This window comes from Galleria mellonella, unplaced genomic scaffold (genome assembly GCF_026898425.1).
Source record: "Galleria mellonella isolate WM207_F2 unplaced genomic scaffold, CSIRO_AGI_GalMel_v1 utg109, whole genome shotgun sequence".
Lineage (NCBI taxonomy): Eukaryota > Metazoa > Arthropoda > Insecta > Lepidoptera > Pyralidae > Galleria > Galleria mellonella.
The window spans coordinates 1,239,088-1,251,565 of record NW_026441972.1 but is presented as its reverse complement, the minus strand read 5'-3'; the positions used below and the strand labels follow the sequence as shown (position 1 = coordinate 1,251,565).

Below are 12,478 nucleotides of genomic sequence, written 5' to 3'. Positions count from 1 at the left end.
AGCATTTCTATGGAGACACTCTATCTATATAATCTAAGATTTATAAATATAAGATATTTTCTGTATTACAAAAAGGAATGTTGCGTTGGTTTCTAAAGAGATGGAGACTCTCTATTTATATAATATAACTATATAATATATTTTCTGTATTACAAATATATATATATATATATATATATATATATATATATATTTGTTAATTTAATTCACTTATAATCGTATTTAAAAATTTTATTTTACAATTATTCAGGTAAATCAATTTTATTCCCTTCAAAGTTCCCTGTGACATAATGCGCCGTTTCCACTGTGAGAAGGCTCCTGAAAGTCCTCTGGTTATAGGTTTCTCAGCTGCTGATATTGCTCACAACTCAGGTCACATGTATATTTCTATTACTAATAACGCAACTTTTAAAATATTTCTAGTTTAGTATTATTTAATCCCTTAAAATTGTTTACTTTATTTCATACTGTATAATTATGTTAAAATAAATGCTGTGAATACCTATAATAGGCATGTACATTAATATTGTATTATCTATACTTATAATAAATCTGTGGAGAGGTCAATTCTGTACATGAAATATATTTCTAAAATAACTGTCAGGGGGTGATTAGTGATCGATACTGATGACAAAAATGCAATCAGTAAAATTTTTGTCTGTCTATCTGTATGTTCGTTATAGAAACGAAAAGAACTTGACAGATTTTAACGAAACTTGGTACAATTATTCTTTATACTGCTGGACAGGTTATAGTATACTTTTCATCACGCTACGATCAATAGGAGCAGAGCAGTGAAGGGAAATGTGTCTGTTACATCAAAACCACTAAACTGTGAGGAAGGACATAGGCTACTTATTTTACGAAAAACAACGGAAACGCGGACGAAGTCGCGGACAACAGCTAGTAAAAAAATTAATAAGTAAGTAGTCTATATAAGGTAAAAACGTATCCTTTCAGACTGTGTTAGTGTGCGAAGCTCAAATTTTTCTATTTCACCTGTATAAGGTATTCATATAAAAGATTCAACGAAATGACCTCTTATATTCTCAAAAAAGGATATTTTATTTCGACCCTGAACAAGATGGAGCTGGCACCTTAGCAGTAAATCTTATATTAACGGGAACGAGTGGCACGAGGCTGAATGAAGTGGCCGGTGGCTGGTAAACTGGTAAGATGGACGGGCGGCCCTTTTATTTTATATAAGTACTAGCTGACTCAGCAAACGGTGTTTTGCTCCCTACTGCCACATACTGCAACATATTTTTAAAAGTTCGGTATCAAAAAAAACAAATGAACAAGGTTGGGTGATTATTTTATTTACAATATCTATATAACTGTACCAGAGGGAGACTGTACAAAAGTCGTTTGCTTGGGTACCTCTGTCCCATTCGTGTTTCAACCGTGAAGCAGTTGTGTTTGCATGGCTGTGTTTCGGTTTGAAGGGTGGGATATGGCGTGAATTTACAGGGTACAGAGGAATAACACCTAAATCCTCAGGAATGGCAACGTATGAGGGGTATCATGGGCAAAACAGTATACTCTGTTATATCCATGGTACTGCTCATGTCGATAGGCGACGGTTACTACTTTCCATCAGGTGGGCCGTCAGCTTGTTTGCCATTCTAAGTTGTATAAAAAAAAACTGGTTCAATAACGAATATGTTAAAAGTCTGCTATCTAAAAAATAACATTAGATAACAGATTTTTCACATATTCGAAAATAGATATTCAATCGATATGGGCGATATCGAAATGAACTTTTTTTCGCCATCAGGAATTTCGATTGCGTCCAGGGTAGTTTTGCCAGGTCCGATTTGTATTAAATCGGTACATGAGGTCGAAAAAAATTATGCCATATTTGAGATTTGCATTTAATGTTTTTTTTGTGTCTTTTCTGTTGCGATTAAAAAAATTGTAAAAACAGTATTCAGAGATTTTTTTTTCTCTAACTATGGTTTACATAGAATTGTAAAATAGTTATCATCAAATCAGCAAAAGCATCAATCCACAGGAAGGTCCAGAGCCACCTGTCTCCACTGACTTTCTGCAATGCATCTGAGGTCGTCACTCTATATAATAGGGGAGGGGGTCGTCCCACACTGCGTTTGCCTGTATGGGGCCGGCACTCAAGAACCTTCCCCGTCGGCTGTCGGTTCTTCGAGTTATGTGACCACCTGATTGCTACCTCCGCTTGCTTTTTGTAAAACAATGTTAGTAAAAAAAATATTTTACAATCATGTTTTATTTCAAATCATTAGTAGAATAATTCAAAAGGCAGTAACTATTTTATTTCCGTCTAAGAAGATGAAATTTAAATAAAAAGCAAATAAAAACTATGGCAACTGACAATTTTGCGGTATGTTTGCTCCAACTATACATTGTAAGGTATTGCTAATAATTTTCATTGTCTATACTATGTAACTAGCCGTGTGGTCCCGGCATAGAATGGACCACCCCTTCCTATCCCGTAAGTGTCATAAGAGGTGGCTAAAAGAACTTAATGGTTAAAGGACCCTTTTCAAAATCATCAAAGTCTAACTGCGGATGCCAACCCTTTTGCCAAGCGTGGCAACTACTGGCAAAACCCGCCAAGAGGGAGACCTATATATAGTAGTGGATACTTAATGGCTGGTATGATGACATTAGTTTTTTTATACAACTTAGAATGACAAACAAACTGACAGCCCACCTGATGGAAAGTGGTCACCGTCGCCTATAGACATGAGCAGTACCATGGACATAACAGAGTATACTGTTTCGCCCATGATACCCCCCATGCGTTGTCATTCCTGAGGACTTGAGATGTTATTTCTCTGTACCCTGTAAATTCACGCCATATCCCACTGAAAGTACATCCTTTCAAATAAAACTGAGTTTGTGAAATCGATTTAGAACTGACGGAGTTATGTGGTAACAAACATGAAAGCAACTGAATTGAGAACAGCCATCTTGTTGAGATTGGTTTTTTAGAATATGAATAGTTAAAAAATAGCTCTCTGAGATCATGAGTAGTACATTTGTACTGCAAATAATCGGCAAAAAATGGCTTTTTTTGAGTTTTAAATTTACTATTGCAATCTTATAGGGGAAACAATAAAGAGTGAAAGAGTAAGAGTATCTTCTATCTAAACCATTTTTTTTTTATTTCACTGATAAACTACATAAATCTCATGTTACTAGGCAATCAAAGCAGCCAAGAGCTCGACCATCTTAAAGTAGATCCATTGAACGGCTTCCGGCCTTGTAAACGTGGACCACTTTACTCTTTCCTATCTATGAGTACCTGGTACTACTCTAGCTAAGTGGATTGCAACTTTAAAACGTTTTAAAAATTTGCAAAAATAATTTTTCAAAACCGGAGTAGTCGGAGAGATACAGTTTTAGAAAAAAATGAAGAATTATGTTTGTTTGTTTGTAACACTTGACACACTTACACTACTTTACCTACTACCATAAAAAATATTATATAAAAATAACAATAGACAAATGACTGCATTGTATTTCTATAAGATATTAGTAATTAAATTTTGTTGTAATTTTTTTTTTATTTAATGTATGGTAATTAATGTATTGTTAAGTATTTGACCAATTGTAAAGAATGTTACAAATCGGTTTACAACTGACGGAGTTATGTGGTAACAAATATAAAAAACACTTATTGAGAACCTCTTTTATTTAAAGTAGGTTGACAAAATTCGTGATCTATACTAACTATCTACTCATACGAAGCTGGCGCGAATAGCTAATGTCTGACAAAGCATTCACACGACGAAAGGAGGTAAATAGCTAGTAACTGTAGCATCTCGCAACATCCAGCCCAGTTAATTAAATAAACTTATTACCTAAGCTTTTAGCTTTTGCTAAGACATCTCGTAGAACGATAATTAAAACACGAAATAACCCATACCCCTGAGATTATATACATAGTTCACCGTTCAAAAGTCTTGATAGTGTATTTAAGAGATCAAGTAGCCGTGTGGTCCCGGCATAGCCCTTTCAGACCCAAGATTTTTTTTCTTTCAGATTAAATATATTTTCGTGTTTTGGAGCCAAGCCATTTTGCCGGCACGCACGAGACTACTGCACCACCTAACCGCTACTCTAAATGATTTCTTATTGGCTGGTTTAGAATCTCACTATCATGTTATTTTAGCTTCGTGCGTAAAAATGAATTGCGCGCGGTTTTAGAATTTTTTAAAGTTACAACTCACGCCCGTATCGTTCAGGTCTGAAAGGGATAGAATAGGCCACCCCTTTCTATTCCGTGGGTATCGTAAGAGCCGACTAAGGGATGGCGAGGGATGGGCAGCAGTGTCCCTTTTAAAATATCTCTAAAGCCTGACTGCGGTTGCCAATCCGCCTGCCAAGCGTGGCAACTACTGGCAATATCTACTAAAGGGGAAACTTTTGTTTTGCAGTGGACAATTAAAAGCTAATATGTTGACGACGATAATGATGAGTGTATTTAAAATATGTGGAAACCAGTGTTTTTCAGTGTGGATCGCGACCTCTTGGGAGGTCCCCGAGCCTCTACAAGGGGGTCGCGGAAGGTCGCGAAGCAGTGAAAAATCAACAGTTCCGTAAATACATCGATCAATCAATAATACATAATGAAGTATCTATAACAGACGTCGATTACATGTCTGTTTTAGATACTTTATTATGTATTATTTATTTTATTTTATCGATACCTAACTGTGAATATAAATACAACTATTTTCATGTTTTGTAGTAAAATTCATACACATTCTTGCCGGGAGGGTAGGGGGTCGCAAGATATGTTTACATACTAAGGGGGTCGCAAGATATTTTTACATAATAAGGGGGTCGCGTCGTGAAAAAGATTGAAAAACACCTGCAATGCCGTAGGCGTTGTGGGTGACCATGGCCGGCGGTAGTCACCATCAGGTGAGCCGCATGCTCGTTTGCAAAAAATGTAAACGACGCGATAGTTTAAATCGGATCCTGTTATTCGAAAATTAAATATTTTTCAATTTGAATTTAACTGATTAACATATTCTGGTTAGTTCAAAAATAGATATATGTTTAGTTAAAGTCGAACGTTACAACGTCAGAATAATGGGAAAGTTACATTCATTACTGAAGTTTCAGAGTTCTATACAGAGAGAGGCCCGACGACTGTGTGCTCGGAATTTCGCTTATTTTTCTTTGAAGCCTGATTCATCTCTGCGTAGGTACTTATATATGTAGATGAGGTGGCAATGGAAAACTGGGACAATATGTTTGGAAAGGCAGTCAGTAGGTGGATTAGATTGGGTATAATGTGCCTATATTGTAAGATGGAGACTGTACAAAAGTCGATTGCTCGGGTACCTCTGTCCCATTCGTGTTTCTACCGTGAAGAAGTTGTGTTTGCGTGGCCGTGTTTCGGTTTGAAGGGTGGGATATGGCGTGAATTTACAGGGTACAGAGACTCTGGATAAGCCGTTCCCAGTAGACTCATACGCATACTTGCCAACGAATCGCATCTTGTGTAGTATATGTCTTATTGGCATATGTCCAGTTAGGGCACCCATAATGAATAAATGAATAAATAAATGAATAACAAATAAAAATTTTGCTTCTCCCTCAAGTTAAACTCTAGAAATGCGGATTAAGCAACGAAGGAAACTTAACAATTTTGTAATTGGTTTAAAATAACAACTGAAGGTAATATACACCGTCAAAGTGGGCAATTAAGGTCGGATGATATTGTGTTCGCTGGCAGTCCCTTAATACGAGGACTCACTGGCGCGTCATCGTTAAATAATTTACAACGAGGTCATTCATATTTATGTTGATATTTTATCTCGTTTAACAAATTTGAAAAGTTTCTTAATTAAACAAAATTATTTATAATATAAATTATGTATACAGTAAAAAAATCTTATTTATTTATTTTATTCTTTATTGTACAACACCAGTTACAAGAACATGACAGAGGTAATCAAATGTACAAAGGCGAATTTAACTCTAATAGAGTTCTCTTCCAACAACACTCAAAGTGGAAAGGAGCATCAATGTCAGCGGGTCTTATATATATTTATTATGTGTTCAGACGTTTTTTGTTTCAGTAAAATTTTTTTATATTATTTTTTGTTTAATATTTTTGTGTAATATTCCTTTTTATATGTTATTGTACTCATGCTTTCCTGGGTGAGCGTATTGGAAGACTGTAAGGCTCACCCAGTGGATGAAACAAATAAATAAATAATATATATATATATATATATATATATAGTATAAAAAAATAATTGCCTATATATAAACCTAACATGGTTATATATTTCTTATGAGTGTTCTATTAAAATAAATAAATAAAAATTTCTGACTAATCTTAATAGTATAAAGAGGAAAGATTTGATAGACAGATAGATAGATAACTAAACTTTATATTCGCAGCAAGAGATACATAAAAATTGTGACATTAGTAACTGCCGAGGTTCGTTTTTCGGTTTCGCAAGAGACTACAGCATGGGTTTCTTCAAAAGGGGGTAAAGAGGTTTCTTCAGGGTCGGCAACGCGCGCGTAATACCTCTGGTATTGCAGGCGTTCATAGGCTACGGTAACCGCTTACCATCACGTGGGCCGTATGCTTGTTTGCCACCTCAGTGGTATAAAAAAAAAATAAAAATAAAAACTACTCGACTGATTTTCAAAATTCTTTCATTTATAATAAGCTACATTGTCAGCGAATAACATAGGTTAGCTGTGTTCGTCCCGGCATAGAATAAGCCAAGCCTTTCCTGTGGGCGTCGTAAGAGGCGACTAAAGGAACTTAATGGTAGAACAACCTCTTTAAAACATTTCCAAAAGCCTAACTGCGGTCGCCAACCCAACTGCTAAACGCGGCAACTACTGGCAAGTCCCCTATTTATGGGTGGCCCTATTTAGCAGTGAAGAATTAATGGTTGACATGATATGATAATGATAAAAAAAAATATAAAATACACTGATAGGTGACGAGATGTTTTATAGATACATTGTTTGAAATATCACCAGAGGGAGACTTTGTACAAAAGTCGATTGCTTCGGTACCTCTGTCTCATTCGTGTTTCTACCGTGAAGCAGTTGTATTTGCATGGCTGTGTTTCGGTTTGAAGGGTTGAGATATGGCGTGAATTTATTGGGTACAGAGGAATGACACCTGAGTCCTCAGGAAAGGCAATGCATGGGGGGTATCATGGGCGAAACAGTATACTCTGTTATGTCGATGGTACTGCTCATGTCTATAGGCGACGGTTATCGCTTTCTATCAGGTGGGTCGTCAGCTTGTTTGCCATTCTAAGTTGTATAAAAAAATATATATATAAACTTAGAACTCAAAATCGAGTGTCTATCATCCGATAGTATATTGATTGCAAAAAATCATCATAATTTGATTTAGGACTAGCGAAATTACAATTGGTTGTATAATAGAACATATTTTTTATCAAATTATCCAATTTTCAAAATAAATATCTAGTATAGTTGTTGTCGATATGTAGTTGTTTGGAGGAAATAAATAACAACTAACTTGATTATATTATTGATTCACATATAATGAGAGAATGACAGCAGAAATGAATGTGTGAAGTAAACGTCGCTGTCATGTCTGTACGTCCAGTGCGAAAGATAGAAACAGGGTGAAATATCTATGTACAATTAAATTAACCTACTTTATGGAAAATAAAGTAATGATGTTGACAAGTGGCTATGAGATGAATATTAACAATATTTATTTACGGGAACTGATTAATTCATGCATCTATGGCATCTAGATGCATGAATTAATCAGTTCCCGCCAAAATGTGACATTTGCATATTCTGTAAATGGCTAAACAGACTCGAAGCTTTATGTAATATAGGACAAACGATACCTATCATATTTATTTATTCATTAGTACAAATATGTGTACATGGTGGACTTAATGCTAAAAGCATTCTCTCCCAGTCAACCAGTAGGGAAGTGTCAGAATACTTTAACGCAAATAAATTTATTATTATTATTTTATCGTTGGTGATGCAAACGAACAGACGGTCTATTTGATGGAAGGCGGCTACCGTCGTCAATAAACACCTGCAACGTTAGTAGAGTTACTTGTACGTTGCCTGCCTTGTAAATGTTTGTAGGCAGTTTTTGAAATGCCCCATATAGTATTGTAGAGGAAAAACATAAGACGGTACTTCAATTCAGATGTACGTGGTAGAAACGAACGGGTTGCACGAACAGCGGTAGTCCCAAGAAATGAGAACATACAAAAAGTAAAACAAACACTGTCGTGTTTTTTTTTAATGTATGATAATGGAATGGTGGCCCCACCCACGCTATCGTTATACACAGTCGGGGCACTAGTGAAGGATGATAGGTGAGGATGAAACAAGTCAGTTAACCACTTTCCATCAGATGGGCCGTCAGCTTGTTTGCCGTTCTAAGGTGCATAAAAAAATAATCATTATTATTAATTTATATTCGTGCAATAAAATAATTTGAATTCGCTTTTTACCTAAAAGTCTTAACAAAATAAAACGTTCCCGTTGAATCACACGAATTGCGATACATTTATCAAGTATACACAATATAAGTATATATTTTTATGGTATTACATACACGTGGTTGTATATCTTATTCAGGCCATAGTGCCAAGCTCTGGGTATTTGTACGCGTTTAGAATTTATAAACAACCCTGACATTTATCAATCATTTCTAAAAAAAAAGAAGGCGGTGTGGGGGAGAAAGGGATTGTTAGCAATGGAGTTTGACAGCCCTATTGCTAGCAATATGCCTTATTAAGTCGACCTCCACGTGGTTCCCTCCGGAAACCATCGCGAACAATTCTTGTTGAATTCGTCACGATGGGCCAACTGACCTGCCTTTTCATTTTCATCTATCACCTCTCACTGGTACTCTGCTAGTGTATACAGTTAGCACAGGCGGGGTTACCATGCCATTTTCACCCATTAAAAAAAAGCCTTACTGCGGTTGTTAACCACCTATGGGGAGGCTATGTTCAGCAATGGATAATTGGATACCATACAATCATGTTTCAGATATTATTTACGGTAAATTGATCGGAATACAAACTCACTCATGGCGATAATAAAGCGTAATCACTAGGGGCGCATAGATATAAATAGGTAGGTATACACTCAATCGAGATGAAAGACGCTTTCGTCGCGATCCAATTCTATTACCATCCCTTGAAACGGCATACGTCCTTAATGTGCTCTCGTGACTCGATGGTTCCCTGGTAGCTAGTGTAATATTATGACATTTTCTCGAGTGCCCATTTGATTACAATTCCTTTTACATCACAGTAATATATACTGTGACACCTACTATATATTATTTTTTATTCAATTTAGAATGGCACCCGAGCTGACGGCAAACTTGATGAAAAGTGGTTACCGTCGCCTATAGACATGAGCAGTACAATGGACATAGCAGAGTATACAGTTTCGCCCATGATACCCCCTATACGTAGCCATTCTTTAGAACTTAGGTGTTATTTCTCTGTACCCTGTAAATTCACTGCCATATCGCACCCTTCAAACCGAAACACAGCCATGTAAACACAACTGCTTCACAATAGAAACATGAATGAGACAGAGGTGCCCAAGCAAACGACATTAGTACAAAATCTCCCTCTGGTACATATATATCCAATGTCCATATATATGTGACATATATTTTCCCATCGATGTAAACCATTAATTCTCCATAACAGTTACTTAAATACCGTTTTCAATATACGAGTATTAAACATGTACGATAAATAAAATATTATTTTGTAATATTAATTAAACTTAGACCCTTTGAAATGTGGTGCTGGAGAAGGATGGAGAAAATTTGCTGGAGGGATCGAATTAGCAATGAGGAGGTCCTGCTTAGGGTTAAGGAAAAAAGACAAATTATTAGAACTATTGTGGACAGAAAGGGAAAAATGTTGGGACACTTGATACAACACGACGAACTTATGAACATTATAATAGAAGGTAAGATAGAAGGAAGGAGGGGGAGAGGGAGACCGAGGCATAGTTACATCAGGCAGATCAAGGAAGGAGTCGGTGTCGTGTCGTATCAAGAGGTGAAGAGACTCGCTGAAAATCGTAGTGAGTGGCAAGAGCTCCACCGACAAGAGCGCAGCTCCTAAATAGGATAGATAGAATCGTAATTAAAAAGAAAAATGTATTAAAAAATATATAAAAATAGTTCTTTAAGTAATTAGGTAATTTTTACATCGAAAACATACAATTTGAAACCATAATTACACCAAAAAATTGAATTAAACACGCCTTTGTTTTCTCTAGGGAACTATCACCTATTTTTTTTAATGGACGATAATGGAATGGTAACCCCGTCCGCGCTGTCGGTATACACTAGTGGGGCACCAGTGACAGACGATAGGTGAGGATGAAAGCAGGTCAGTTAGCTTCGTGACGTAGTCGTGACGAATTCCACTGGAATTAACCACGATGGTTTCCAGGGGAAACCGCGTGGAGGTAGACCTGATAGGGTGTATTGCTAGCAATGGGTCAGTTAGACCCTACTACTAACAATCCCTTTCCCCCCACTATATTACCTTTTTTTTTGATGGGTGAAAATGGTATGGCAACTCCGCCTGCGCTAACGAGATACGCTGGCGGAGCACCAGTGAAGGGTGATAGATGAGAATGAAAACAGGCCAGTTAGCCCATCATAATGAATTCATCAGGAATTAACCATGATAGTTTCCAGGGAGAACCGCGAGGAGGTCGAACTGGTTGGGTATATTGCTAGCAATGGGATTCTCAGTCTCCATTACTAAATATCCCTTTCCCCCACTATTATCTACTGTACAATAACACAACGTGGCGGGAAAGGGATTGTTAGCAATGGAGTTTGACAGCCCCATCGCTAGCAATATGCCTTATTAGGTCGACCTCCACGTGGTTCCCCCTGGAAACCATCGTGAACAATTCTTGTTGAATTCGTCATGATGGACTAACTGGCCTGCTTCATCCTCACCTATCATCTTTCACTGGTGCTCCGCCGGTGTATACTGATAGTGCAGGCGGGGTTACTATTATATACTATATACATATTCCATTATCATCCATTAAAAAAAAATAACACAACGTAAATAAATCATATAATACATCGTCATGTCAGCCCTTAACTGTCCACTGCTGAACATAAGCCTTCTCCATAAAAGAGTTGCCACGTTTGGCAGGCGGGCTGGCAACTGCAGTTAGGCTTTTACTGGTGTTTTAAGTGGGACACTGCTGCCCATTCCTCGATCATTAGGTTCCCGTAGTCGCATCTTACGATATTCACGGGAAAGGAAGGAAAAGGTGGTCCATTCTATGCTGGGACCACATGGCGAAATTATTTATAAATAAATAGCTTTTACCCGCGATTTCGTCTGCGTGAAAGTGACATGTTTTTTGTATGGTTTTTTGATGGGTATATAAAGTATTCTATATTCTTCTCCGTCGCATAAAATACGTGTAAATTAAATTTTAGTAATCGGTTAAGCGATTAAGGCGCTATAACAGTAACAAATAGACAAATTCACTTTCATATTTATAATATTAGTAAAGATTCAATGTAGAAACACATATTTATAGGGCATAATTCAATGAACAAACATGATAATTTAACATTTTTACAAAAGGACATTTTTACTGGTAATACGATCACTGTATTCTTGCAAAAATTAATTATTTGTTTAATAAAATTATATTACATTTTGATCATTGGTGAACATATTAGGAATTATTTAAATAAATTTCAAATATTTTATCCATACCTGTGCATCTCCCGCGTATCACGGCGTGGCAGCGACGCGACCTCTCTTACCAACTGTATAGGGAGTACTGACGCTTGAGACGCCTGTTGGGACGGGGTGAGTTCGCTACATACATACGAGTTGTGATACAGATTAATTAAAAATGTAATTAACGCCTCACGTTTACCTCACAAGGTTTTCGTTTTCGATTTTGGCAACGTATTGGCAATGGTTAGGGTAAACTTTGTTTTATGTGATTGTTTTCGTGTTATTCCGTGAGTTTTCAATGTATACAGTGTATTTTTTGAAAATTGAAATGAAATTTTACTTTTTTTTTATATACCTACCATAAGAGTGGCACACAAGCATACAGCCCGTATGGTGGTAAACGATCACCATAGCGTGGACACCTGCAATACTAGGGGTGTCACGTGCGCGTTACCGATACTGAAGAAACTTTAATATAGCCTTTTTGAAAAACCCCATACTGTAGTCTCTAGGGAAAAACTCAGCAGGGAGCTCATTCAATTTGCTGTGGTATTTATGATTATTACATGCTAGCCTTTTACCCGCCAATACCCGTGAATTTTAAAAGTAGGAAAATTATAAATTATAAAATAATTTACTTTTGGAAGGCGCGTCAAGATAAAACATACAACAGACTTTAAGTTGAATCTTCAGGAATACAACCGCAACAATTTGATGCAGTAGTGTTTGAGTATAAA

At 36.7% G+C, this 12,478-nt stretch overlaps 1 protein-coding gene across 1 annotated transcript in view; it reads right to left on the bottom strand.

The window, feature by feature from the left end:
* LOC113511262 (uncharacterized) overlaps positions 1-11,827 on the bottom strand; it is a 56,285-nt gene extending 44,458 nt beyond the window's left edge. Inside the window, exon 1 of the mRNA XM_052892243.1 lies at positions 11,775-11,827. Coding sequence (XP_052748203.1) covers positions 11,775-11,782 — 8 coding nt within the window. The 5' untranslated portion in view covers positions 11,783-11,827. The remainder of the gene's footprint in view (positions 1-11,774) is intronic.
* Positions 11,828-12,478: the final 651 nt, after the last annotated feature.